The sequence below is a fragment of the Antedon mediterranea genome, chromosome 6 (assembly GCF_964355755.1).
Source record: "Antedon mediterranea chromosome 6, ecAntMedi1.1, whole genome shotgun sequence".
NCBI lineage: Eukaryota > Metazoa > Echinodermata > Crinoidea > Comatulida > Antedonidae > Antedon > Antedon mediterranea.
Window position 1 is genome coordinate 17,528,586 of NC_092675.1, and position 25,856 is coordinate 17,554,441.

The following is a 25,856-nucleotide window of genomic DNA, read 5'->3' on the forward strand; positions in this document are numbered from 1 at the left end:
TAACACAAGAATCTCCTGTTCTTCAATTTGCATTCAAAACACAGTATCGGAAGTACAGGGTTAAAAGGTCAAACTGGGCGACGCCATTTCACAGCATGGAGCAGCGCCCCCTCCAAACTAGGAAGTCAATTACTCTACCCCTCTAGAGTATTAGCAGATCCCCTCTATGATTTTGACTTTCTAATTTGATGCGGGCGCCCTACTCCTCAGTCAATTACTCTATCCCCCTAGAGCATTAGCAGATCCCCTCTATGATTTTGACTTTCTAATTTGATGCGGGCGCCCTACTCCATGGCTCACAATGGCGCCACCCATAGCTCTATTCTATCCCACAATGCCTTTCGAAATTGTTACGCGCTTCGGACGAACAGGAGATTCTTGTGTTATAAGTTCTTTGCTAATGTTTATATTTTTATAAATCCAAAGGCAAATTTGTTAGAGCGCCCTCAATGGCTAAGAGCAAAAAAAGCGGGGAAGAAGCACATCATGGTTTTTTTTTTTTAATTACAGCAGTAGGTACGGGTATAGCCTAGTCTATATTATTATTATTATTACACAATACTGTATTACAAAGTAAGTTTGCCAGAGGGTCAGAAAATCGCTGCAATGTGGTTGGCCAAATATTTTATGCTGTAAAACTTTTAAAAATTTATATTTTGTGCATATGTACGGAAGCCCGTTCGGGCCACAAGTTATTACTATATTTTAAAAGCTGTTATCTGGCGGCCGCCACTTAATTATCTGGCGGCCGCCACTTAATTATCTGGCGGCCGCCACTTAATTATCTGGCGGCCGCCACTTAATTATCTGGCGGCCGCCACTTAATTATCTGGCGGCCGCCACTTAATTATCTGGCGGCCGCCACTTAATTATCTGGCGGCCGCCACTTAATTATCTGGCGGCCGCCACTTAATTATCTGCTGGCCGCCACTTAATTATCTGGCGGCCGCCACTTAATTATCTGGCGGCCGCCACTTAATAATTAGTACATGTCCCATCACGTGACATGTACGTGCATTGGATCAGAGGCGATGTTGCATGCAATAAAATATGGAACGCCAGTAATCTCTTCACATGCGGTGACGTCATGCTCTCAAACTATTTCATTATGCTCTTATACCGCACACCATTATCTTATACTCATTCCTAATGCTCTTATGTGCATAACTAATGCTCTTATACTCATTCTTAATGCTCTTATACTCTTTCTTAATGCTCTTATACTCTTTCTTAATGCTCTTATACTCTTTCTTATGCTCTTATAATCTTTCTTAATGTTTTTATACTCTTTCTTAAAGCTCAAATACTCTTTCGTCATGCTCTTATGTGACTTTCCATGCTCTTATACTCTTTCGTCATTCTAAATTATAATAATAATAATAATAATAAATACTTTATTTTAACACGGAAAAGCTTGTGTCACCATAAAGGTGTTCTTCTACAAGGCCGTGATCAACTAACAGTAGTACATTACACATTTAAAAATAACAAATTTTTAAAAATAACAAATTTTAAAAATAACAAATTAGAGAACAAAAATATATGAACAGAAACCTTAATTACATTTGTGATAAGAGTACAAAATAAATAATAAATCACACCAATAATTTTTTGAAAGTATTTAAATTTGTGGCATTTTGCATTGTTTTTTTTTAGAGTATTCCATAAACTAGCACCATGATATGAAAAACTTTTTTTTTTATATTCTGTTTTGGGTTTATTCAATTTTAATCCCGATTTTAATACATCCTTTGATCTTGTATTGTATGTGTCTAGTTTGGGTGTAAATAGTTCGTTTAGATATGGTGGTGCTTGATTATGGAATATTTTATATAACATTTTGGCTTCATTATTATGTAGTTGAGTATTAAGATTTATCCAGTTTAAGTTTTGCAGGGCTTGTGTACTTGAGTCGTATTTCCTTGTTTTTGTAATAATTTTGGCTGCTCTGTTTTGTAGCATTTGTAGTTTATTAGTATTTTTTTTATTTGATCTGCCCCACACAATATTACAATAGTTAAACTGTGGAGAGATAATACTATTATACATTAAGCAAGATACATGTTTTGGGACGAGATTTGAAGATTTTTTTAAGTAGTACAAGCCTGGCAATACTTTACTTTTAACATTATCTATTTGTTTATCCCACAGTAAATATTCATCAATAACAACACCTAGATGTTTACAGCTTTTTACTCTTTGTAGCCGAACATTGTCTATGTTTAAATTTAGATCAATGTTTGCTAATTTTGCAAGCCTTTGTTGTGTTCCTATAAACATACACTGAGTTTTATTTACATTTAGACTAAGCTTGTTACTTGCTAGCCATGATTTGATTTTTTTTAAATCTTCATTAATTTTTGCAAGTACTTCATTTATATCAGAAAGATGCAAAGTAAAGAGCTGTATCATCTGCATACATACTAATCTGTACACTATTTACATGCTTTGGTAGATCATTTACATAAAGTATAAATAAGAGTGGTCCCAAAATTGATCCTTGGGGGATTCCACAATTACTATAGCATTTATCTGATCGGACACCATTTACTTGTGTTAAGTGCGTACGATCACAAAGATAGTCTTTAAACCAATTTATAACATCTAAGTTAAATGATTTAAGCTTGTCTATAAGTATGGTATGGTCTACCGTGTCGAAAGCTTTTTTCAGATCAAGCATGACTAAACCTATATACTTCCCACAATCAATATCATTTATCCAATCTTCTGTAATGTTTAATAATGAAGATACAGTAGAGAAATTAGGACGAAATCCTGATTGGTAAGCATAAATCATATTTTTTGAGTTAATAAATTGATAGACCTGATCAAATACAACCCTCGCGATAATTTTAGAAAGAATTATTATTATTATTATTTTAGAAAGAATTATGCGACGTATCATGCTCTTATGAGGTAACTAAAAATCCATCGACACATTCTCGACGCACGTGGCGCACTACTTCAAATGTAAAATAATCGACGGCTGTACAAATAAGTCTAGGAAAGTTACAATTATCTTAATTATCTGGTGGCCGCCAGATAATTAATTGGCGGCCGCCAGATAATTAAGTGGCGGCCGCCAGATAGTTAAGTGGCGGCCGCCAGATAATTAAGTGGCGGCCGCCAGATAATTAAGTGGCGGCCGCCAGATAATTAAGTGGCGGCCGCCAGATAATTAAGTGGCGGCCGCCAGATAATTAAGTGGCGGCCGCCAGATAATTAAGTGGCGGCCGCCAGATAATTAAGTGGCGGCCGCCAGATAATTAAGTGGCGGCCGCCTGAGATAATTAAGTGGCGGCCGCCAGATAACAGCATTTAAAATATAGTTAACTTGTGGCCCGAACGGGCTTCCGTATGCATGGTCTAACTCTTATAATTATTTTTTACCTCCATGCTCTTATCTTAAAATTAGCTACACTATTTACAACCACCCATCAGACACTAGAGGGTGACAAAAAATATTATACCAGTTTGTTTTTGGTATTTAGATTTTTCACACTGCTGCTTTAGTCAGCTGTGTCCCAAGAGGACTACTCATTCAGAAGCTATAAAGCAAGCAGCAGTTATAGTTCTAGAAGCCGACGTTTTTGATAATTTGTAAACTACTGTAGAACTGGTCAGGGTGTCTAGAAAACTCAGATCTCGGATATATCTGAGTTTTCTAGATCTAGAAATACTGTAGTATACTTACCATATACCATATTACTGGAAAACTCAGATGTCTGAGTTTTCTACTGTAGATCTAGAAAACTCAGATATAAAGATCTGAGGTTTCTAGTTCCAAAATTGAAATAGAAAACCCAGATCATCAATGGATAGTTCCATTATTAATATTATCAGAGGGTAGCTTGTTTGAAATACTACAGTATTATACGTTTTCTTACTAATAATAATAATTATTGAATGTAACTTGTAGTTAACGGCCTATGTTGAATCATAAAGAAATACAGTATACGCCTTTTAAAATGTAGGCTTAGCATTTAGGCCTAGCTAAGCAAACTCAATTCAATTGGCTCAGCGTATTGGCGCTATTGTGATGTATTGCGAAGATTAGGCCTGGCCCGGGTACTAGGCTAGAAATGGTACCCAAAACCCAAACTCGTACCCAAAATAACTCTAAAGCCTGGTTTCCATAAAATCGCTACACGACAGAGCGTAGCGATTCTATGGAAACGCTACAGTTTATCGGGGATCTAGAGTACGCGTATACGATTCATCGCCGACAAAATCGGCAAAGTTGAACATGGTTGAACTTTGCCGATTTGACTGCGATGAATCGGGGAGCCTTCCCGATTGCGTCGGCGACATCTGCGTGTGTAGCGATTTTAATGGAAACGCTGTAGCGATTTTAATGGAAACCAGGCTTTACCTATTCCCAACTTGTACAATACCTAATTTGTAAGCCTACATTTTAACAGTAACATGCACTGTATTTTCTTTATGATTTAAGGCGTAGGCCGCTTCTACATGTTACAATATTAGTAAGAAAACGTACACAGTAATCAGTTTCAATAATACTCTAGTATTTCAAATGACCTACCTTCTGATTAATAATGGAATGATCCAAATGACATACCAACCAATCATATGATGATCTGAGTTTTCTAGTTCCAGAATGGAACTAGAAAACTCAGATATGTGACTTTTCTAGATCTAGAAAAGTCAGATATATACAAAATACAAATACAAAAGATATTCACTTTAACTTTAACACTTTAAAAAAATAATATTTATTTACGTATAAAAAGAGAAAATGAACATTTAATTATAACCCAAAAACCATTGTCTGACAATTTAAGTATTTTTTGCTTTAGATTACAATTTTTTCAGGTAAATAATTGTTTGGTTAACGTGAATAACTGTTATGTGACAATAAAATGACACATTCAAAAACAAATTTGAAATAAAAATATTTTTCAGGGGGACAATATATCTTTAAAACTGTTACGTCAATAAGCGAGCAGCGTTTTTTGTTAGAAATATTTCTTGTTTATTTTGTTTATGGTTTTTTTTGGTTATTTTCAGTTGTTTTTCGGTAATTACTGTAGACTGACCGGAAAATATTTTAAACTACTGTAGTTAGACAAAGAAGTAGTAACATATAGGCCTACTGTAGTTAGTGCTGCTATTTAGGCTACCTCCTATGATCGGTTTATGAAGAGATCACGTTTTATTTCGGTCGGGCGAAATATCGTATACTTACATTTTAATGTATGTTTATCCTATACTTAGTGTTTTGATTTTACAGATTTCAATGAAGTAATGCGCTTTTTTGAAAATCATAAAAAAAATTAGTTCCTAAAAAGATTACCACTGATTTAAAGTTTTGAAAATGTTAATTTAATATGATTTTAAAATTAGTTACCATAGCCTGATTATTATTACGAATCTCGTTCCCTACACAAACAAACTCATATAATGAGGCTATAAGTTATAGTACATAGTAGGCCTCTTTTGAAGCGGTTTTCTGTATTCTAGAATTAAAATCAACATGTTTTGACTTTTCAATAATAACGTAGGCTACATTAGTTTTTGACACACGCGACGGCGATACAGTAATAGCGATAAATGAAGCATAAAGAAAATGTTAAGCGGTTGATCAATGTTTTCGCGATAAAAAAAATCGTAATGCAATTTTTCCGTACATTTAGCAAACGGAAGTTAGGATACGGTACCGTATCTTTAGCCATGGCGCGTTACATAAAATATTTTATAGGGAACATAGGCTTTGTCTGTGTCTTATTTACTTCCGTCAAGGAGGTATATGTAATCGGTAGCGTGTGTTTGTTTGTTAGCAGGATTACTTAAAAGGGAATTACAAGATCTTTAACCAAAATGAATATACAGATAGATATGTGGTCAAGGACTATTCCATTACATTTTGGGACCATGGTTCCAATTCTGGACCACTTTTTAGTTTACTTTTCAGACCTGCTCGTGTTAAAAGATAGGACAGAAGCCGGCGAGCAGTCTTAACGTAACATTAACAAGTGAACTGAAATTGAATTTTCTCCACAACTACTTGTCCAAAAAACTTCATTTTTGTACAATGAGGCAAGAGTTATAATTTGTGATTTGTAATTTTAAAACATAATTTGATTTTAATGTGCCAAGTTTTTTGATGCGAGTAGTTTAAAACATCTATTTCTTTTCAAATCCCCTCGTTTGATTTTCGCGTTGCTGTTCTATTGTTAATCAACTGAAGCTATTGTTACATAACCATTACACCAAACTCGCATACACATGCTTGTAGTGAAATTAGCCTAAATCAGAAACAGCATTAAGACACATACAAATATATATATATATATATATATATATTTTTTTTTTTCGGAGAAATCTTTGTAGGAGAATTAATAAAGAACAAATAAAAACAAAATACAGTTACATTTTCTAGAAATAATAGATAATAATTGAGAAAAAGGGTACCCCACTGGAAGCTTTCTAGTTTTATATGCAACAAATTACGTATAAACAATTTATTTATAAACAATAACATTCATCCTGCATTTTACTATTAGTATTGCAATAAACATTTGATTTAATAATAAGACCGGATAAAGCTATCCCAGCACTATTCAATATAAATTGCATCATGTTTCAAATCGTCGTTAAAAATTAGAACATGTATTCGATCAAGATTGTTTTATAACCAAAACGGTTTGAAAGGAATTTCTTCAGTAAACTGATCATTATGCGGTTGATTAAAAGGCTACTCACAATTCTGTTAATTATACTTCATCGATCAAAGATGTCTTCCATATCATGAAAAGGCTGTATATGTGTTTTCGATCTAATTAAACTACATTTTATGTTAAAATAACTAGGCTATGTGTGCTTATTGCAATAATGTTAATACATCACAACATTGTGCATGTGTAAAGAACAAAACTGAGATTTTTTAGACAAGTAGTGTTTTAAAACATGTTGACGGAAAGAAAGAAAAAACTGAACAGAACCCAGTCAGCTGAACTGGGAAATAACCATATAATTCTTGGTTTTATAGTAAGTTGCGGGAAAAAGATGGCTAATGCACAAATTGTGTTGCAGAAAGAGGCAGCAGACTCAAAGACAAACGAGGATTACCATGGGGATGTGACATTCTCACCTTTTCTGTACCAGCAAAGACATTCAGCAGTTCTTGAGGTTATCAGAAAGCTACAACCTACAAAAGTATTTGTTTCACTTCATCTATTTTATAGTGTTGCCATGCCAATAGTATAATTTCCCAGTTATCTGTAATCTAATATTCTTCCCACATCTTATAACAAATTAAGAATATTGCTTCTTGAATTATGAGAAGATAAGCCTACAGTGATCCTTTTTGATGTAGTCTGGGCTCCATACGGAGTTTTGTCTTAATATTAGTAAAAATATAAATATTTTTGCACATATGGCGTTTCATAGGTGTATTACTTGTGTTTGGATACTCCGTCTGGGGAAACACTCACAAAATTCTTGGTGCATAGATTATCCAGTTGACTAGTTTCAGCCGCATGCGATTGGCTACTCACTCGTACGCGGTTTTAATATTCATATTTTAGAATTTCAAAGACTCGCAACAACTAAGATGATGCGCATGCGCTATGTTACGTTTAGACAATGTGTGGAGACGTACACACGTGTGTACTTTTGTACATTGATGAAAGATTTTATGTGCCTAGTATAGTCTGGTAAACATTTGATGGGAAAACTCTTCTTGATAATGGCATATTCAACACGCATACGAGAAGTGTGTTGTATAACACCAAAGAGATTCCGTGTAAAGAGATTTTAATTGTGAAAAAGGCTACTTGGTTGAATCCTACAATTTTGTGGATGGTATTGTTTTGACCTCTCGTTAAATAAAAGTATGTGCTGTGAAAATTTTGACCAAATCTAGTATATAATTGTGCTTTTGTTTGCATATTTTAACTGATAACACTAACATATATTTCAAAAGCAGATTTAAAAAATCAATAACTGAAGAAACCAACTTTGGATTATGAACTATGGTATAACATGGTATTATTAGGTTATATGCATGATACGCATATAACCTCTTGATTCTGTCAGAATCTTTATTTATTTCTTTATTAGGTTATATGCATGATATGCATATAACCTCTTGATTCTGTCAAAATCTTTATTTATTTATTTATTTATTTATTTATTCTTTCCTTAGCACTATTTGTCCGTGAATTATCTTGGCATCAGTTTCATCTATCTAAGTCAATTTTTCAGAATATATTCCTTATGGCCAGGAATCGATGTGGTTATGTTTTCACGATGCGCAATCAAAAATTACGCGGTCTACGCGCGATTCAACGAAATCACGTTTGTAATCATATCTTCACAAACATGAATCACTTTTAAACAAAATTTGGTACTCATAAATTTCAGGTCATATTTCATCATATGGCAATACAATTACGTGCGTAGCGCATATAACGCATGCGTACGCGCGCTTAAAATGTTCAAAATTGTCAGAATTTATTTTCGATGAAATAAGAGTACGTTTCAGGCAATTTTAAGCGTTTAAAAAATTGCCATGAGTGCGAAGATTTTTGCACGCGCACTGCGCGTCAAACGTTAATGCGCACTGTTTGTGTTCGATTACTGTTGTATAACCTTTCTTTAATAATATCATCATATTTTATTCACTTTTCAACGCGAAACAGCGTTATACGAGCACGTCAAAAGTGACGGGCTACGCACGTGTAAGTTAACAAAATGGTGAAAATATGCTAAATTTTAAAATTAATATATATCGTTAGAATGCTCGGGAACACCTATTTTTTATTTAATTTTCTTGAAGTGTATGTATCATATGTATGATTTATTATGAAATTAGAAAAACAAAAGTTGATTAAGTCATCATTAATGGCATATTAATTAATTTCGACAATCAAACAAATTATAACATTTTCTTAGGCCAAAATAACAAACTTAACGTTAACTTTCTTCCTTAAGAAGTTCATATATTAAAGTTAAAAGTATATAGTTTGACAGTGCATCATTTTTTTTAATTTTTAAAGATGTCATCATAGTAAAACATTATAATTCATTGCGGTATGTAATAATCTATCTGCACCAAAGTGGTTACTGCATAGTAAATACACGGAGGAATCTTTCCATAAATTTTAGTCAGTTGTGTATGGCTCGGTGGTCTTTGCTCGTGTCTATAGCATTCAAGTACCGAGATCGAGTCTCACCTTGGGAAACGAAACAAAATAAGTTTTTTTTTATTATCCGTATTGTTTGTTCAAATTTATTTCTTAGTGTATAGATTATACACATGATTTATAATGAAATCTAGATAAAAATTAACTTATGTCTTTATTATTATGTAACAACAAATGTGGTTTATGACATTATACGCATATGGATCTTTGATCGGATTGTGATACCGGCTATGGTGTTCGCGTTAGCAAGGTCCTATCATATATTATAAATAATTAAAGATTCTGAGAAAATCAATCAATCAATTTATATATTTTAAAAATCAATTATCTTTATTTAAATCAATGCATATAACCTATAATTCGTCATAGTGACGAATTAAATCTAGTTTATTTATTTATTCTTTCCTTAGCACTATTTGTCCGTCAATTATCTTGATATCAGTTTCATCTAACTAAGTCAATTTTTCAGAGTATATTCCTTATGGCCAGGAATCGATGTGGTTATATTTTCACGGTGCGTAATCAAAAATTACGTGGTCTACGCGCGATTTTACGAAATCACGTTTGTAATCATATCTTCACAAGCATGAATCACAATTAAACAAAATTTGATACTCATAAATTTCAGGTCATATTTCATCATATGGCAATAAAATTACGTGCGTAGCGCATATAACGCTTGCGTACGCGCGCTTAAAATGTTCAAAATTGTCAAAATTTATTTTCGATGAAATTAGAGTACGTTTCAGGCAATTTTAAGCGTTTAAAAAATTGCCATGAGTGCGCAGATTAACGTTAATACGCACTCTTTTTGCCCGATTTCTGTTTTACAATCTTTCTTTAATAATATCATCATATTTGATTCAGGTTTCAACTCGAAATTGCGTTATACGAGCACGTCAAAAGTGACTGGCTACGCACGTATAAGTTAACAAAATTTAAAATTAATATATATCATCAGAATGCAGGGGAACACCTATTTTTTATTTCATTTTCTTGAAGTGTATGTATCATATGTATGATTTATTATCAAATTAAGAGAACAAAAGTTGATTAAGTCATCATTAATTGCATATTAAATTTAAAAAAAATAATTTCGACAATCAAACAAATTATGACATTTTCTTAGGCCAAAATAACAAACTTAACATTAACTTTCTTCCTTCAAAAGTTCATATATTAAAGTTAAAAGTATGTAGTTTGACAGTGCATCATTTGTTTACATTTTAAAGATGTCATCATAGTAAAAAATTATAATTCATTTCGGTATGTAATAATCTATTTGCATCAAAGTGGTTACTGCATAGTAAATACACGGAGGAATTTTTCTACAACTTTTAGTCAGTTGTGTATGGCTCGATGGTCTGTGCTCGTGTCTATGGCATTCAAGGTACCGAGATCGAGTCTCACCTTGGGAAACGAAATAAGATTTTTTTTTATTATCCGTATTGTTTGTTCAAATTTATTTCTTAGTGTATAGATTATACACATGATTTATAATGAAATCTAGATAAAAATTAACTTATGTCTTTATTATTATGTAACAACAAATGTGGTTTATGACATTATACGCATATGGATCTTTGATCGGATTGTGATACCGGCTATGGTGTTCGCGTTAGCAAGGTCCTATCATATATTATAAATAATTAAAGATTCTGAGAAAATCAATCAATCAATAAATCTTTTAAAAATCAATTATCTTTATTTAAAAATCAATGCATATAACCTATAATTCGTCATAGTGACGAATTAAATCTAGTTTAATGTATAACTGCAAAGTTTTTGCAGGGTTGAATTAAGGCATGTTCAAATTTAGGGTGTTGTTTAAACACAGACATAATTTCTTAGTGGTTCATGATAGTAGATATTGCATTTAATGATTGAATATAAAGTTTAAATAAATAATACATTAAATGTCTAAACAGTTACAGTTTTTAAATCAATACTATATTTTTCATACAATATATAGGTGATAGACATGGGATGTGGAGAATGCCAATTACTCAGAAAGATAAAGCAGGAGACCATGATTGAACATCTTATTGGTGTTGATGTTGATGTCAGTTGTTTAGAATGTAGTAAGTTTATCATCAAGCCTTTGATATCTGACCACCTAATGCCAGTCCGAGAAAAACCTATGGTTGTACAGCTGTATGAGGGCAGTGTTGCTGATTATGATGACAGACTTAGTGGTGCTGATCTTTTTGCATTTGTTGAAGTGTTAGTATGACTGATCCTTAGCATTATACCTATGTACAGTACATTTGTGACACAATGTCAGATTTGTTATCATTTTCTTTAGTCCCTAATATCACTAATGTTACTAAGTTATCATAATGGCCAGATAATTGAGAATAAAATATATATTTTTATATTAGCTTAATTCGGTATAAAGAGGTATTCTATATACAGTATCAATATAACTACTAGTATATTTCCTTTTACTGCTAAAAAGTATAGTAAATTACAATAAATACATTAGTGTAAACATTTGTGACAATGTAAGTGGGTCTTAAGTTTAATTTGTAGATGCCACCAGGAAACAGGAAACCCCTTAATATAAAGACTTCAGATGTAAGGAAGCTGATGAAGGAATATTTAAAATAACAATAATTAACACACTATTCAACATATAAATTACTTATAACCTAATTAAGATTAATTATCACATTGGTACTTTCCCAGACAGACTTCCTTTATTTGTACCAAATTCCCTACAGAAAAACAACATTTACACAAATTATGTCACCAATATGGTGAAAAAAAGAGAAAAATGTTGGGCCAATGCAAGATCCTTGGTGAACTTCAGTTTTCAAATAACGAAAATATATTGGTATATTATCTTTATTTCCATACAACATAAAAAATTGAATACGATATAGAAAATATAAGTGCCATAGCAACAAATAAGATGAATTGGGGCACTCATTTACAATGGTTAAAAAATATAAAAATCATACATAAAAAAATTGTAAAAGAATAATATTAATATTGACTTTCTTCATTATGTGTGAGCCAACACGGCATGAAAGGCAGCACAAGAACCAGGGCCATGCCCCCAACTACCCCAGACGTGGCAACTTCCAGATGTCAAGAATATTACTGAGAGAAAATATGGAAAATCTGAATACTTATTTAAAATCTTAATGTTCTTATTTCTTCAAGATATGACTTGAACCAATTAACAATAATTAACAATATTATAGCATTGTGTTTCTAATGTAGTCTTAATTTTAATTATGGATATACATTTGAACATACAGTTTTTGTATATGTAAATAGTTCATTTACTTATAAATGTAAAATCAATCTAAAATTTATTTTGATTACTTGTCAATTCACTATTTTTGTCTCTAAAGGATAGAACATCTTAACCCAGAAGTATTGCAGAAAGTTCCAGAAACCATTTTTGCTTCAATGAAACCAAACTGTGTTATTATTACAACTCCAAATTCAGAGTTTAATGAGCTTTTCAAAGATTTTAAAGGATTTAGACATTGGGATCATAAATTTGAATGGACACGACAGGAGTTCCAATCTTGGTTAGTATCAATCAACAAATCATTAAGTTATCATTCATCAGGGGCAGATCCAGCCTGTTGAAATAGCCAAGACCAGAAACCAAGTACTTTTTTAATTTTGGATAAATGACACCCCTAGATGGTCGGAATTTGTGCACTCGCACATAAAATTCATGATAAATGGCACCTCTAATTGGCCACAGCAATCAGCGATCGTATTCTTTTTTGCGTTAAATGCATACCATATTTGTAGCTTATATAGATGCATGCTGGAAGATGCACTCAGCCAATTGGTAATTTAAAATATTTACTACAATTAAATTCAATAATTCTGTATGCAGTCCTGTTTAGTTTAATTTAAGTTATACAAAGCTGTGCAGCTGTGACAAAAGTCAGGCGGCAATCACCCAAAAGGCAAAAAGGTCTTTTTAGACCTAGGCCTGACAAGTTTAAGTGCAATTTGTGAGAACCTAGCATCTCTATTTTCTTAAATGTTCTTGGCTCAGCCCCAACCCTGCCAGGGCTGGTCCTTATTATATATATCTTTTCATATTTCGAATTACTAAGTGTGATTTCCGGGGACCTGCAACTCTATTTTTTTAAATTTTCGTAGATCAGGCCCAACCATGGTACAGTAAGGTCCAGGAGACCTATATATTTTGTTTCATATTTCATTGTATAAGTGCAATTTTTTTTTAAATTGTCTCGCATCAGCCTTAAGCATGGGGCTGAGGTACAGTGGAGGCTCTGTTTGATATTTCAAATTGTAAGTGCCATTTCCGGGAACCTACCAGCTAAAATTTCTCGGATCAGCCCCAGGGGAAGAGGGTTGGTTAGGAGAAAAAGTTGCATTTACAATTTTCCCACTCCCTCAGACAGCAACTATGCCTCTCTATGTATTCAAAGTTTATTCACTTTGTTTACAAATCATTGCTTTATTTCAATTGCTAATTTAATGGCTTAATGATTCCATTAAAAAAATTACCCTCTGCCACACGATAAATCATTAAAAGAAAATCATACACAAGCATGTTAACCGCCAATATGTAGTGAAATTACTACTTCACATACATTAGTACAGTATCTTCAAAATATTTAATTTGAAAGGTGTGAGAAAGTGACGTCAATGTATCCATACACAGTGAAATATTCAGGTGTTGGGCTGGGACCAAAAGGAAAAGAACATCTAGGACATTGTACACAAATTGCCATTTTCTACAAGAAACAAGAAGTGAATATTAGTCGTGAGCATGAAAGTGTAGCAAAATGTCAACCCTATAAATTAGTAAGTATGACAGGTGCCTTTGGCAAAGATTGCGTTAAGACAAGCTTTTTAGTTCCTATGCATGCAATGCAAAGGAATCTTCTAAATAATAAATTATGTTATTAAATGGTAGTTCTTTAATAAATACCATAAAAAAAATGTATCAATCAATTGCATATGAATGTCTGTCCCCGTCAGGGGTCTGGTTTTTTTAATTGTATCATAACAAAGTCATTAAGACATCTTTGGCAGACCTTTTTTGTACCAACTGTTTATTGTGGTGCGTTTGCTCCGTCCCATTGGATGCTGTTTTGTTTTTACCGTCAAAAGACAATAGCTAGTCATCTGTGTGACACAAATGTCATGCAGATGGAAGGCAAGTTGGTAAATGGTGTTTTATCTTTATGAATGGGTGCAGTAATTGAAATAGTGGGAACAATTTGAAAGCATTAATTTGTCGAAGGCGCCTAAATGATATCAATGATGATTGGTGAAAAAACTAAATGTCAAGAAAGTAGTGGTTAGTCCTTTTCCTGTTACTTTCTGTTTGAGGTTACAGCAGGCAACAGTTGTGTTGTGAGGTGTTGAATGATCATAAAATCAAAATGGTAGTATATATTATGATCAACTAGTCACCAACTAGCCATCCATTCACAGAAGTACTGATCATGTAGTAGTCTATCTGTACGGCGACTATAAATGAACCCGAGACATAACTTACCCTACGATTATTAGCTGATAGAAGATTGAAATATTTTGTTATGTCTCCATAACATCCACCTTCACTGCCACACAGTCTGCCCTCTAGCCTTCGGCTTATATCAACTCCCTGATACACCCCTTTTTTTTTGTAAATTTAAACCATGACTTACATTTCAGATTGCTGAAGCTGTGCATCCATTTAAAGAAAAAAGGCTTGATAGCAGGCAAAATATTTTGTTTGAAGTGGAGTATTACAACAGAATTTTAGCAAATTCATTATTTACAGAGACGGATGAGGATTATGTCATGGTGCCTTTGGAGAAGCTTCTTCAGTTTCAAAAGTTGTCAGACATATGTGGTAATGCTGAAAAATTAAGGTATTTTTCTATGCTTTTATTGAAATTTTCCTAGGTCAGGTCAATCAATGTGTCATCGGAACTTATATTTATCTATGTAAGTTTTTATATTGTGCCCTACAAAGAACAAAGCGCCTAGCAATACTAGCATTCTTAATTAAAAAGAAAAAGTTTTAGGTTGACATTTAAATCGATGCCAAATTCACTCTTCTTAAATCGACAGAAAGCGCGTTCCAGATCCGCGGAGCAGTGATAGAAAGAGCGTTGTCACTAGCTGTCCGATTAGATCATAAAACTAAAAGTTGGGTGGAATCATTAGACGACGATATCTGTAATTAAATATAAGCTGACGGTTAAACCTAATTAAATAAAAAATGTACAAAAAAACAACAGAGTAAATACATTTAAAAACAATAATTTTTTTTTATATGAAGCCAATGCAGATCTTTCAGTAAACCATCCAAGGGCTGATCCCATCCACACACAAAGAGCAGCAGCGCTTCCTTGTTCTGCAATCACTGTAACTTAAAACTTATGACTTAAAACATCATACCTGTGTCGAGGTGAGTGCAGTATCTCTGCATGCGCAAAATTAACTAACATAACAAAGTTTGGTAATCGGTCGTCAAAAATCAAAAGCTCTCTGGTAATGAACATGTTACTGATTATTAAGCACGTTTACTGCACTGATACAAGCGCTATAATAGTGCCTTTTTTATAATACAGTACTTTATTAGGTACAGTACAATGCATTATATCATGCATATAAGCTCATTGATTCTTTCCTTACCATTATTTTGTTCATCAATTATCTTGAGATCTATTTTACTCTTAATGGCTTGGAATTTCTCTAACAAACTTTTTATGGCGGGCAATTGGTCTATGATCATGTTTGTAATCATATCTTCACAGCCAGCTATCATAATTAAACAAAATTTAGTGCTCATAAATTTCAGGTTATGGGAATAAATTAGAGCTTGTTTCAGTCAATTTTAAGTGTTAAAAATTCCTACTGGTGTGCACATCGTTACAGTACTGTATTACAACTTGTATACAGTGTTATTGTGACATTGCTTGAATTTGAATGCAGGATGATAGGATTAGTAATCAGAAAAGACATGACCACAACTGAGATACTGTAAACAATTGCCAGACACATTGCCTGACACATAAATTCTGCTGACATTTTCTGTTGTACTAATATGAATATTGTGTAATTAATACATGTTTTGGAGTTTAAACGAAAGAAACAAATAAAATCTAATAATTACCTGGATAATGTTAATTATGAAACTTTAATTTCAGTTTTTTTCTTTCTCGCTTTCATTCAGAGAAGTAATTAAAACATGCGATGTGATTCAGCTAAATTATGGTGAAACAGCAATTGTAAATCAACGACAGTATGAAGCAGAATGGTCGTCAGACAGTGATAGTGACTTGCCAACTGAATATATAGAAAATAAAACCAAAGCAGAAGGTTCAAATGAACAAATACAAGAACAAATCTGGGATTAATTGTTTTATTATCTAACCAAGTGCAAAATATAGAAGAGTTGGCCAATTGTTTGGTAATGCATAGCATTAACATATTTCAACTGGATTTCAAAACAACATCACTTTTTAGTGGCTTATCTAAATATTATATAAATTATTTCTTTTAGCTTGTTATGACTATTTTGATCAATTGGCTCACCACTACTAGGGATTGTTGTAGTTGTTTGCAGTTGTGAGTCAGCTACGACTGACTTTGTGAATGGCAATTGTATACTGTATGAGATCATGATATATAATAGGCATCACATCACATCTTCTTTTTAATGTATTTATACTGTACACAAAAAGTGTACTAGGCCTATGTGGTAACAGTTTTTACTCTATGACCTTTGTTTGACAAATGTGATAGGCATACTTTAGTTAATAGCACCTTGCCATTGGAACACTGTATTAATAAATCACTTCTGAATGTCCAAATACCCCAACATGACGTTACATGTCTTAAAAAGTGAGGTGTATAATTGTTGAATGTAGTTACCAGATCAGTGTTACCATAGAGATATTATAGTGAACTGGAGAAACAACTGTCATTCAGTCCTTTGACGATCATTCTGACCGCCCTGATAATAATCAACTAGCATGCGACCACCTAATTAGTTAAGATAAACAATTAGCTGTGCATGCCGATTGACCATTACGTCATACTTACCCACAGTTCACTATAATATCTCTATGGTGTTACACAATCTGCTGTGTATCTGAAATGTTTTTTAACGTTTCGTCAGCATAAAATGATGGTTCAGTCCCACCCTGCAATCAAAACACAATATAACAACCAAAAACAGGTACTTGTACATCAGATCCCCAAATCTACCCAGTCTTAGATACCATATAGACGTCTATAAGAGGCAAAGAAGCCGCTTCGTCTGTATCTAATTCAGACAAGATGCTTCACTCCCAGTCCCATGATGTCCTCATACTTCGGGTAAAACGTAGTCCCCCTCAACACATATTTTTTAAATGGGATATCCACCCTCACTTTTGGATGCAAAACCATATAATAGAGAGAAATGGCGAACCGACGTCTAAAATCCGAGTGGGTATAAAATCATAACAAACCGTTGAGAGCGACACATTTCCTATGTTTATACACGTGAATCATGGCGTCGTCTAACCAACGTTGTTGCTGTAACACTCATCATAATTCTTGTTGTATTTGTGTATTTACACAATAAAACAATGAAATATGTATAAAAGTCATCCATCATTCACAATCATATTCCTAAAAATATCTCATATCTGTAGGTCTACATTAGACTAGGCCTATAGTATTTTAGTAGAATGGTGTTATCAAGTATTCATTACTGGCGGTAGTTTGTAGATTATATCAGAATAAAGCACACAAGACAATTTTCACATATATCACTATAATTATGCTGCCAATACAAAATTACTTGAACAAAAAGTGACAAGAGCAACAACATTTAAGCTCTTCTTCAATTTACATGGAACTCTGTAGTCTTGTGGTATTGCACCTAATCAATTACATCATAACAAATAAAAAACACAATTAAGATGATACAAAAAAGGTTTCATCTTTTTAAATACGTTCATAAAAATATAAATATATTAACAAAAAATACCAATAATTCATATTTCAAGAGACAATATGTATCAATAATGAAATAAAAAGAATCAATCTGAGACGATATAAAAAGTATCTATAATCTGTACATAATGATAAATAAATAGCATTTAACACTTGTTTGCAGGACTTGCAGGAAAAAGTACATTTAACACTTGTTTGCAGGACTTGCAGGAAAAAGTACATTTAACACTTGTTTGCAGGACTTGCAGGAAAAAGTATCACAAAATGTGTAAACATACTTTGAGATATATTTTTTAAATATTTACAATATCACAAGTAAGCATAGTTAAACTATAAACATAAATAAGTTTATAATCTATTATAACTTATTAAAACTACTTTGGATACAAAATAAAACTACTTTGGATACAAAATAAAACACCAAGTACAGAACATTATGATGATACCATAGAAATCATATGTTTACAGTTGCATATAAAAGTATATTACAGATAACATAAATGTGCTAATCTAGAATTTTATAAACAATCTTTATTGTTCTTTTAATTTTGCAGCTACTAACTGTAGCTAATAAATATCTATCTACAGTTTTTATACAGGTTCAGATTTGGAAGAAGATAAATTGGATTTTTAACAATTAGCCAGATTTAGTAATTTATTCCCTAATTTCAAAAACATTTTTTGGCAATGCTGGAAAACCATTATAATTAAACCTGAATGTAGCAACACATTTATTAACATATAAATATCATTCACAATATTGTATCTAACATGATAAAGGTGGGCTTTATTTTATGTAAATTGTGATATTTTAAGGGTAAACATTTAGAATACACATACTGGTATCCATACCAATTGGTTTGTTTGCCATTAAACAATGAAAGGTAAATTGGTTTTTTTTTAGATCTAATTTTTGGTTAAAGTTAACTATTATTATGTGACATTAAAATGAAATATTCAACAAAACAAATTGTAAAAAAATATTTTTTCAACATGTTATACACACAGATTGTCAACATTACATTTATATTCACAAAACTGTAGGCTTTTAAAAAATTTAATAGAATTTTTTTCCACAAAATAACTTAAAATTCAATTACTGTAATGCTCTTTTCACACCAACGCCGTACTGATATACAATGTTCATGGAAGAAATTTGATAATACTTGTAAATGTTACTGATATTACATTAAATTAAAGAAGCAGCACTCATGGATGATGTGATATTGACATCATCACAATCACACAACAAGTAAACTAATTTAGTTTTGTTGCCTACATGATATCTTCTTGGAGATACTTTGTATTAAACATGTACAGTAGTATATGCCACTGAGTATGGAAAACTATCTGTGACAAGACAGTTGAATTTGTAGCACAGGTTTTTGAACATAAATCACTTATTACCACACGTAAACATATATAACAAAATACATCAATTAAGTCAATTCATTTATAGGTCATTAATTATATATTTAAAACAATGTAGAGGAAGATATTATTTTATTTAAATCTTCAAAATATAATTGGTTTAGATTTCCTGAGTTGTAGGCAAACATTGACATATAATTCACAAGTAACTAATTATATACCATAGTTTTTATATTCAGTTGACCTTAAGGATAATATTGGTGTTTACATGAATACACAAAAGGAATGTTGAATGTTTGGTACCATGAACTTTCTACATTATCTCACTCAAGATTTTTAATTCATCTTTATACAAATATGAGATAATAGAAAAAATGTGTTTGACTTGAAGCTTGCAACAACCAGGCAACAAGTTGAGTATATTACATGTTTTTCACTTTTTCTTCTTACTTCCTTTCTTTTTAATTAGTGGTGGTGGTTCACGGCGTGCATCTTCAGTCGTTGATTCTGTTCGACGATGTTTTACTGCACCACGTCGGTCAAATCGCGCAGGTCTTCGTTTTTGTTGAATGGTTGCTCTGTTTTTAAAGCTTGCAAGTGGTTTGTGAGTAGGTGGGTTGTCAAATGACACACCTTGTTCTAATTGTACACCTTGATTGTTGTTATATAGACTTCTCAGATACATTTGACCTGATCTCATCCTAAATGAGTCATCATTGATACCTGCTTGGACATCCAATGTTGGAAGAGTAGCAGTTAGATCTTGACTGCAGAATAAACAACAAATAATGTTTTGAAATAATGTATGTGAAAGCAAGTATGTGTCAAAATACAATTTCTGACCATATCCTTGGGTATTACAGTTTAGAAGACTTTTAAAAGTGTGTTCACATTGAATGAAAACAAATACATGGAATCTCTGAAACCACAGCTCAGAAAACTGAATATCCTGATAAACTGGACGTTTTTTTAAAAAGCCTAAAACTATTCCTATTCCATTAATAAAACAAAATCACAATAAATAAATTTCCTCAATTGCAAATTCCAAATGATTTATTTAGTTTGAACTAAAATATCAGATTTGATTAACCAACTGTTTCAAAAGTATGATTTATTCACGAGAAAATAATTGTATAAGATCATCCTAGCTAATAATGAAAGAAAAACTTGTGTTCTGTTTTTGGAAACCTGCTCTTTTTTACTATCCCAATGATGTGCAGTTTTTAGAGATCCCACTGTATTCTGGTAATTGAAACTTAGTTAATTAGAAAATTACAAGTTGGTTGTCTGCTGACATAAATTAAAAAAAATTTAAAAAAAATTTTAAAAAATACTTACACTTCTTGTTTTAAAGATCGGATATGCTCTGACAGAATGTTAGCTTCTTCTGCATCCTCTGACTGTCCGTCAACATCCACCACATCATTTACCTTGGAATCTTCTTCTTTCCGCTGTTCACCCTTTAAATAAAAAGGCAAATTTCTTTAAGGGTTTCTAAATTTTAGAAATTTATCAGTTTAGAATTTTAACATAACTAACAATCGTATGTAGCCACTTAAAATATAATAAGTCTCATGATGCAAATAGGCAATTAATAGCATATAATGTATTCAAATCACTAGGGTCAGTCTTCATAAATATAATAAGGGTGATGATGCAAATGTAAGCAAATAGCCAATTAGAATATTAATATATTCAAATCATTTGGGTCAGTCTTCATAAATATAATAAGGGTCATGATGCAAATGTATGCAAATAGGCAATTAGCATATTAATGTATTCAAATCACTTGGGTCAGTCTTCATAAATATAATAAGGGTCATGATGCAAATGTAAGCAAATAGCAAATTAGCATATTAATATATTCAAATCACTTGGGTCAGTCTTCATAAATATAATAAGGGTCATGATGCAAATGTGTGCAAATAGCCAATTAGCATATTAATATATTCAAATCACTTGGGTCAGTCTTCATAGATATAATAATGGTCATGATGCAAATGTATGCAAATAGACAATTAGCATGTATTAGTGTATTCAAATCACTAGGGTCAGTCTTCATAATTATCAGTAAATAATTGAACAACCTAAATTTTAGTGGAAAGTCATAATGAAAAATGTAAGTATTTCTGCCACAAAGCCAATTATCGACCACAACCAAATCTACCCTGCTTTACTATATTGAAGAATAATACTATAGTGACTTACGATGGCCATTGTCTTGCGGATTTCTGAGAGTCTGAGAGTAGCTGTGTTGGTGACACGTTCAAGTGTTCTGATATCATTCATAGTGCTTTGAACCTTTTGCATCTGCTGTGATATTATTAATTCCACACAACTATACAAAAAAAAAAGTACAATAAAAATGCTAGATTATAAAAAAGTTTCTGCTATAATTTAGAGGAAGATGTTTAGCCCTGTTACAACCGCTAATGTAGAAAACACCTCTCGTAAGTGATCACCTCCTCTCATAAGGAACCGCTTCTCATAATCGACCACACCTCTCGCAAGTGACGACCTCTTAAGGACCAGCAACTCTTGTAAGGGACTGCTTCTCGTAATCGACCACCTCTCCTAAGTGACCTCTTTTAAAGGACCACCACCTCTCTCTTTACTTATCAATCTATCCACCAACTTTCAACAAGTGACTACCTAGCAAGCAACTACCTTTCGCTTCTCATAATTGACCACGACCACTTATTGTAAATGACCACCTCTATTAATCCACCACCTTTATTAAAGGACTCGTAAGCAACCGTAACTGACCACACCTCTCGTAAAAACCTCTTTAGAGGACCACCACTTCTTAAGGGACCACTTCTCATAATCGACAATCTCCTGTAATAACGACCTCTCGTAAGTGGCCACCTCTATTGAATGACTACCGTCTCTGTTAAGGGACCACTTCTCAAATTCAACCACCTCTCTTAACGACCACACCACTTGTCAGAGAGAGAGAGGTTGTGGTCCCTTAAATTAGGTGGTCGTTAACAAGAGTAGTTGCTTACGATGTATGGTCGTATTAGAGAGGTGATCGCTTACGAGATGGCGGATAGACTGATAGCAAAGTAAGTAAATAATGCAGATGCATTTGCACCTGATTTAGACATAGGTTTGTAAAATATATATTATTTTCTACATTAGCTGGCGATAGTAACTACAAATAGCTGGGAGGCAATTTTTGTTACTACATTAGCTGTTGACTGTTTCTACATTAAGTGGTGTTGATTTGTATTTACTACATAAGCTGTTGGTGTTTCTACATTAGCTGGATGTTTTACTACATTAGCGGTGGATGATAAGAAGTGTCATTTTATGTAGAAATGTAAGACACATACCTGGCTTGTTTAGAAACGTCCTGAAGTGCCTCCCATGGGTTGTTCTGTCTAGGGCTTCTCATAATGCATGGTGCAAACACAATTGATAAATTACTCGCTGACATCCTGTTGTATTCTTCATGCAAAGCAACTCTGTATAAAATATAAAATGCGGATAAGAATTAATGTTGAAATCAATGCCACAAAATATTATGTATGCATGTGTATAGTAATATTATGTATGCATGTGTATAGTAATATTATGTATACATGTTATATAGTAATATTATGTATATGCATGTTTATAGTAATATTATGTATGCATGTGTAAGTAATATTATGAGTGTGTGTATGTGTATAGTAATATTATGTATGCATGTGTATAGTAATATTATGTATGCATGTGTATATTATTATGTATGCATGTGTATATAGTAATATTATGTATATGCATGTGTATAGTAATATTATGTATGTGTATAGTTAAATGAAAAAAATGATTGAAAGAATATTTTGTTTTTATATTCTTTAATTTTAAGATTTAGTCATTTGTAAGAAACTAGAATGCACACTCCTTGGCCTTTAAATGGGCTATTACCTATGAATAGTGATAGTTTCAAAGTGTAGCAAGGAAGTGGTATAGGCCTACCACCAACAAAATAAATATGTCTGCTTAAGCCACTAATAATGGGTCATGAATACAGGGGAAGGACTGTAGACTCGAGGGCACATCCACATGTCTGAGCGACTGTAAGCGGTTAGGCCCTCTTGAGCCGAACAGTTCGTGAGCGAGGAAGTTTATATACATGACATATATGGTATGTATTTTATCCTAAAACATAATATTAAATCAAAGAATGGGATAATAGTGGAGGGCAGTAGAGGAAGTGGGAGTATAACTGAACTAATGCAATAGCTGATACAAACATGACCTGCTGACCTCGTTGGATTAAATTACACAAACAGGAAGTACTCATCTCAATCCACTGGAACTTTTAGGCAAATTACAGTTGAATTTACAACTGCATGTTACTTCCTTAAATCAGCAACAGTTAATGAAACAAATCAGAAGTTTCAGTTATAGGCTGTACAGCAAACATAAAAATTAGCCTTAGTTCCTTGTTAAATAAAATGACTACTAAAATGAAAGAGAAATTTACCTTTTTGTCGTTTTTAAATAATTATTTCTCTAAAATGACAGGATACATTTCATGGAACTGTTGGCGTAAGCATTCTTATATTATTAGTTGACAATCAACTAAAGGTCTTTTATTATGCTTAATGAGGAAAAGGAAAAAATCTTTTCAGCTTCACTGTAGTAAGGCCTATTCATATTATCAGTCTCTCTATGTTTGTGATATCTCAATATCAAGGAAACATACAGTGTGTCCTACAGGTTAGAGCTTTAAAACAAGAAATTGTCACATGTTTCTAGTTTAGGGTATGTTCAGACTCGCAGCATTAGGTTTGTTATCTAACGCAAAACGCAACGATCAACATTCCAATTCATTGCGTTTAAAACACTGATCACTAGGTCTAAGCAAATAAAACTATGTATACATTCATGACAAATGCATGAAAGTTTACATCGTAAAATTGTGTTTTGTTTTCTTTTTCTACCTTCGAATATGCAACATTTTTGTTTTCTACTTGCAGAAGATAGTAATTTCAAATAATTATTAAACAGAAAAGTATCTGATTAATTTTAAATTAATCTTAGCCTATAGTACATGGATCGTTATAGAACGATCGCTTGTATCACGCATGCGTAGAAAGGAAGAAACATTTGTATAATTAAAAGATGATTTAAGTTAGTTAAGCAAGTCATACGATAGGCAAAAGGTCGTCACTAGGAAGGGTGATAGACAGCCATAATGTATAGTAATTTTAGCTATAAAATGCAGTAAATGTATATGAATAAGGGAAGCTAAATATCCTGCCAAAGAAGTGAGTCTAATTATGTTAGTAGAGTCTTAAGTGTGATTTTATTAAGCCAAGCTAGTAGGCTAGCCTCGATCATACTTCATAAGCTACAGCGCGAGTAGGCTCATACTGTGATTAACGCTGTTGTGCGTTGACGGTTAGACATGCGGCGTCGCATGTATTATGGAGCGACAATTATGTAAGTTAATTGTTTGATAGACGCTGAGGGCGTTTATAGTTTGTTTGTTGCATGAGTTGAGGGCGTACGTTAAAATTGTTATTATTGTTGTTCTGAATACAATTTGTATGGGTTATTTCTGTTTACTTACAGATTGAATAAATACACAAAGCTTAAAAAAGGCTTTATATACAATTAGCAGGAGTTGTTGTTTTCTTACGTATTGAGTTTCCCTGACGTACCAGTACAGGTATAGATATACTATATGATCCAAATCCCAACTCTAATCGATTTAAAAACAACCACTAATTGGGATAACTTTACTCTGTGAGGTATTCCAAAATTGGTTACAATTTCAATATACTATAGGTGGAGGTATGCACTCTCGAGTGCCCTTTTAGTTGTAAATGTTCTTTTTCATAAAGTAGAGTCATAGAAAAAATAACATAAATAGATGAAATATATACAAAATAGAATTACCGTGCTAAATGAAAGACGAGGCGTTCAAATAGTGCATGGTTTGGTTTTGGAAGTTTCTCAATGGCTTCTTGAAGTGCTGCGACACGCTCCTTATAATCAACAATTTGTATTGTTCGCAGAAACTCATCATACATTTGAAATGTAATCAAAGGTTCTGGCATCTCTCGGAAGAAAGCTTTCAGTACTTGACCAACAACCAAAACTGTATATGAACCTAGGTCAATACTTTCAACATCTAGAAAAAACATGTTGAGAAAAATTGTTTATAAATTATATTAAGTACAGGTAAAAATAGAATATTCTTCTTTTTTTTTCACACTGACTAGGGTATATGCCTATGGATTAGTTAATTTGCTTGAAAATTAGTGTCAGTAGTTTTGGCTAATCTTAGTACAGCTAGCAAACTGGCATGTTGAATAATTAAATGAATCTTTATGAGTGGAATTGTACCATTCCATGAATATAAAACAT

At 32.7% G+C, this 25,856-nt stretch overlaps 2 protein-coding genes across 9 annotated transcripts in view; one reads left to right on the forward strand and one right to left on the reverse strand.

The window, feature by feature from the left end:
• The first annotated feature begins 481 nt into the window (after window positions 1-481).
• Window positions 482-17,819, forward strand: LOC140052112 (small RNA 2'-O-methyltransferase-like). 4 transcript variants are annotated; one of them, XM_072097529.1, is made up of 7 exons: window positions 482-516; window positions 7,010-7,176; window positions 11,140-11,390; window positions 12,530-12,712; window positions 13,799-13,976; window positions 14,835-15,034; window positions 16,345-17,819. In XM_072097529.1, the coding sequence occupies exons 2-7, from the start codon at window positions 7,027-7,029 to the stop codon at window positions 16,526-16,528; spliced, it is 1,146 nt and encodes a 381-aa protein (XP_071953630.1). In that variant the 5' UTR covers window positions 482-516; window positions 7,010-7,026; the 3' UTR covers window positions 16,529-17,819. The 4 variants fall into 4 exon arrangements, with proteins under 4 accessions (XP_071953630.1, XP_071953629.1, XP_071953632.1 ...); XM_072097528.1 differs by having other exon boundaries at window positions 502-573; XM_072097530.1 differs by lacking the exon at window positions 482-516 and adding an exon at window positions 3,571-3,600.
• A 98-nt stretch (window positions 17,820-17,917) lies between these two features.
• Window positions 17,918-25,856, reverse strand: part of LOC140052111 (unconventional myosin-IXb-like) — a 70,473-nt gene continuing 62,534 nt past the window's right edge. For all 5 annotated transcript variants that reach the window (XM_072097527.1, XM_072097525.1, XM_072097524.1 and 2 more), the window contains 5 exons: window positions 25,386-25,620; window positions 22,826-22,957; window positions 21,696-21,825; window positions 20,826-20,947; window positions 17,918-20,254 (listed from right to left, as the gene is read on the reverse strand). In XM_072097527.1, the coding sequence (XP_071953628.1) occupies window positions 19,921-20,254; window positions 20,826-20,947; window positions 21,696-21,825; window positions 22,826-22,957; window positions 25,386-25,620 (953 nt within the window). In that variant the 3' untranslated portion in view covers window positions 17,918-19,920. The remainder of the gene's footprint in view (window positions 20,255-20,825; window positions 20,948-21,695; window positions 21,826-22,825; window positions 22,958-25,385; window positions 25,621-25,856) is intronic.

What these genes read in the sequence shown, in the direction of transcription:
- LOC140052112 (XM_072097529.1), top strand. Translation starts at nt 7,027, where the DNA reads ATGGCTAATGCACAAATTGTGTTGCAGAAAGAGGCAGCAGACTCAAAG. An exon ending in AATGTCAACCCTATAAATTA is followed by an intron (nt 13,977 to 14,834) that starts GTAAGTATGACA and finishes CTTACATTTCAG; the next exon opens with ATTGCTGAAGCTGTGCATCC. An exon ending in GGTAATGCTGAAAAATTAAG is followed by an intron (nt 15,035 to 16,344) that starts GTATTTTTCTAT and finishes GCTTTCATTCAG; the next exon opens with AGAAGTAATTAAAACATGCG.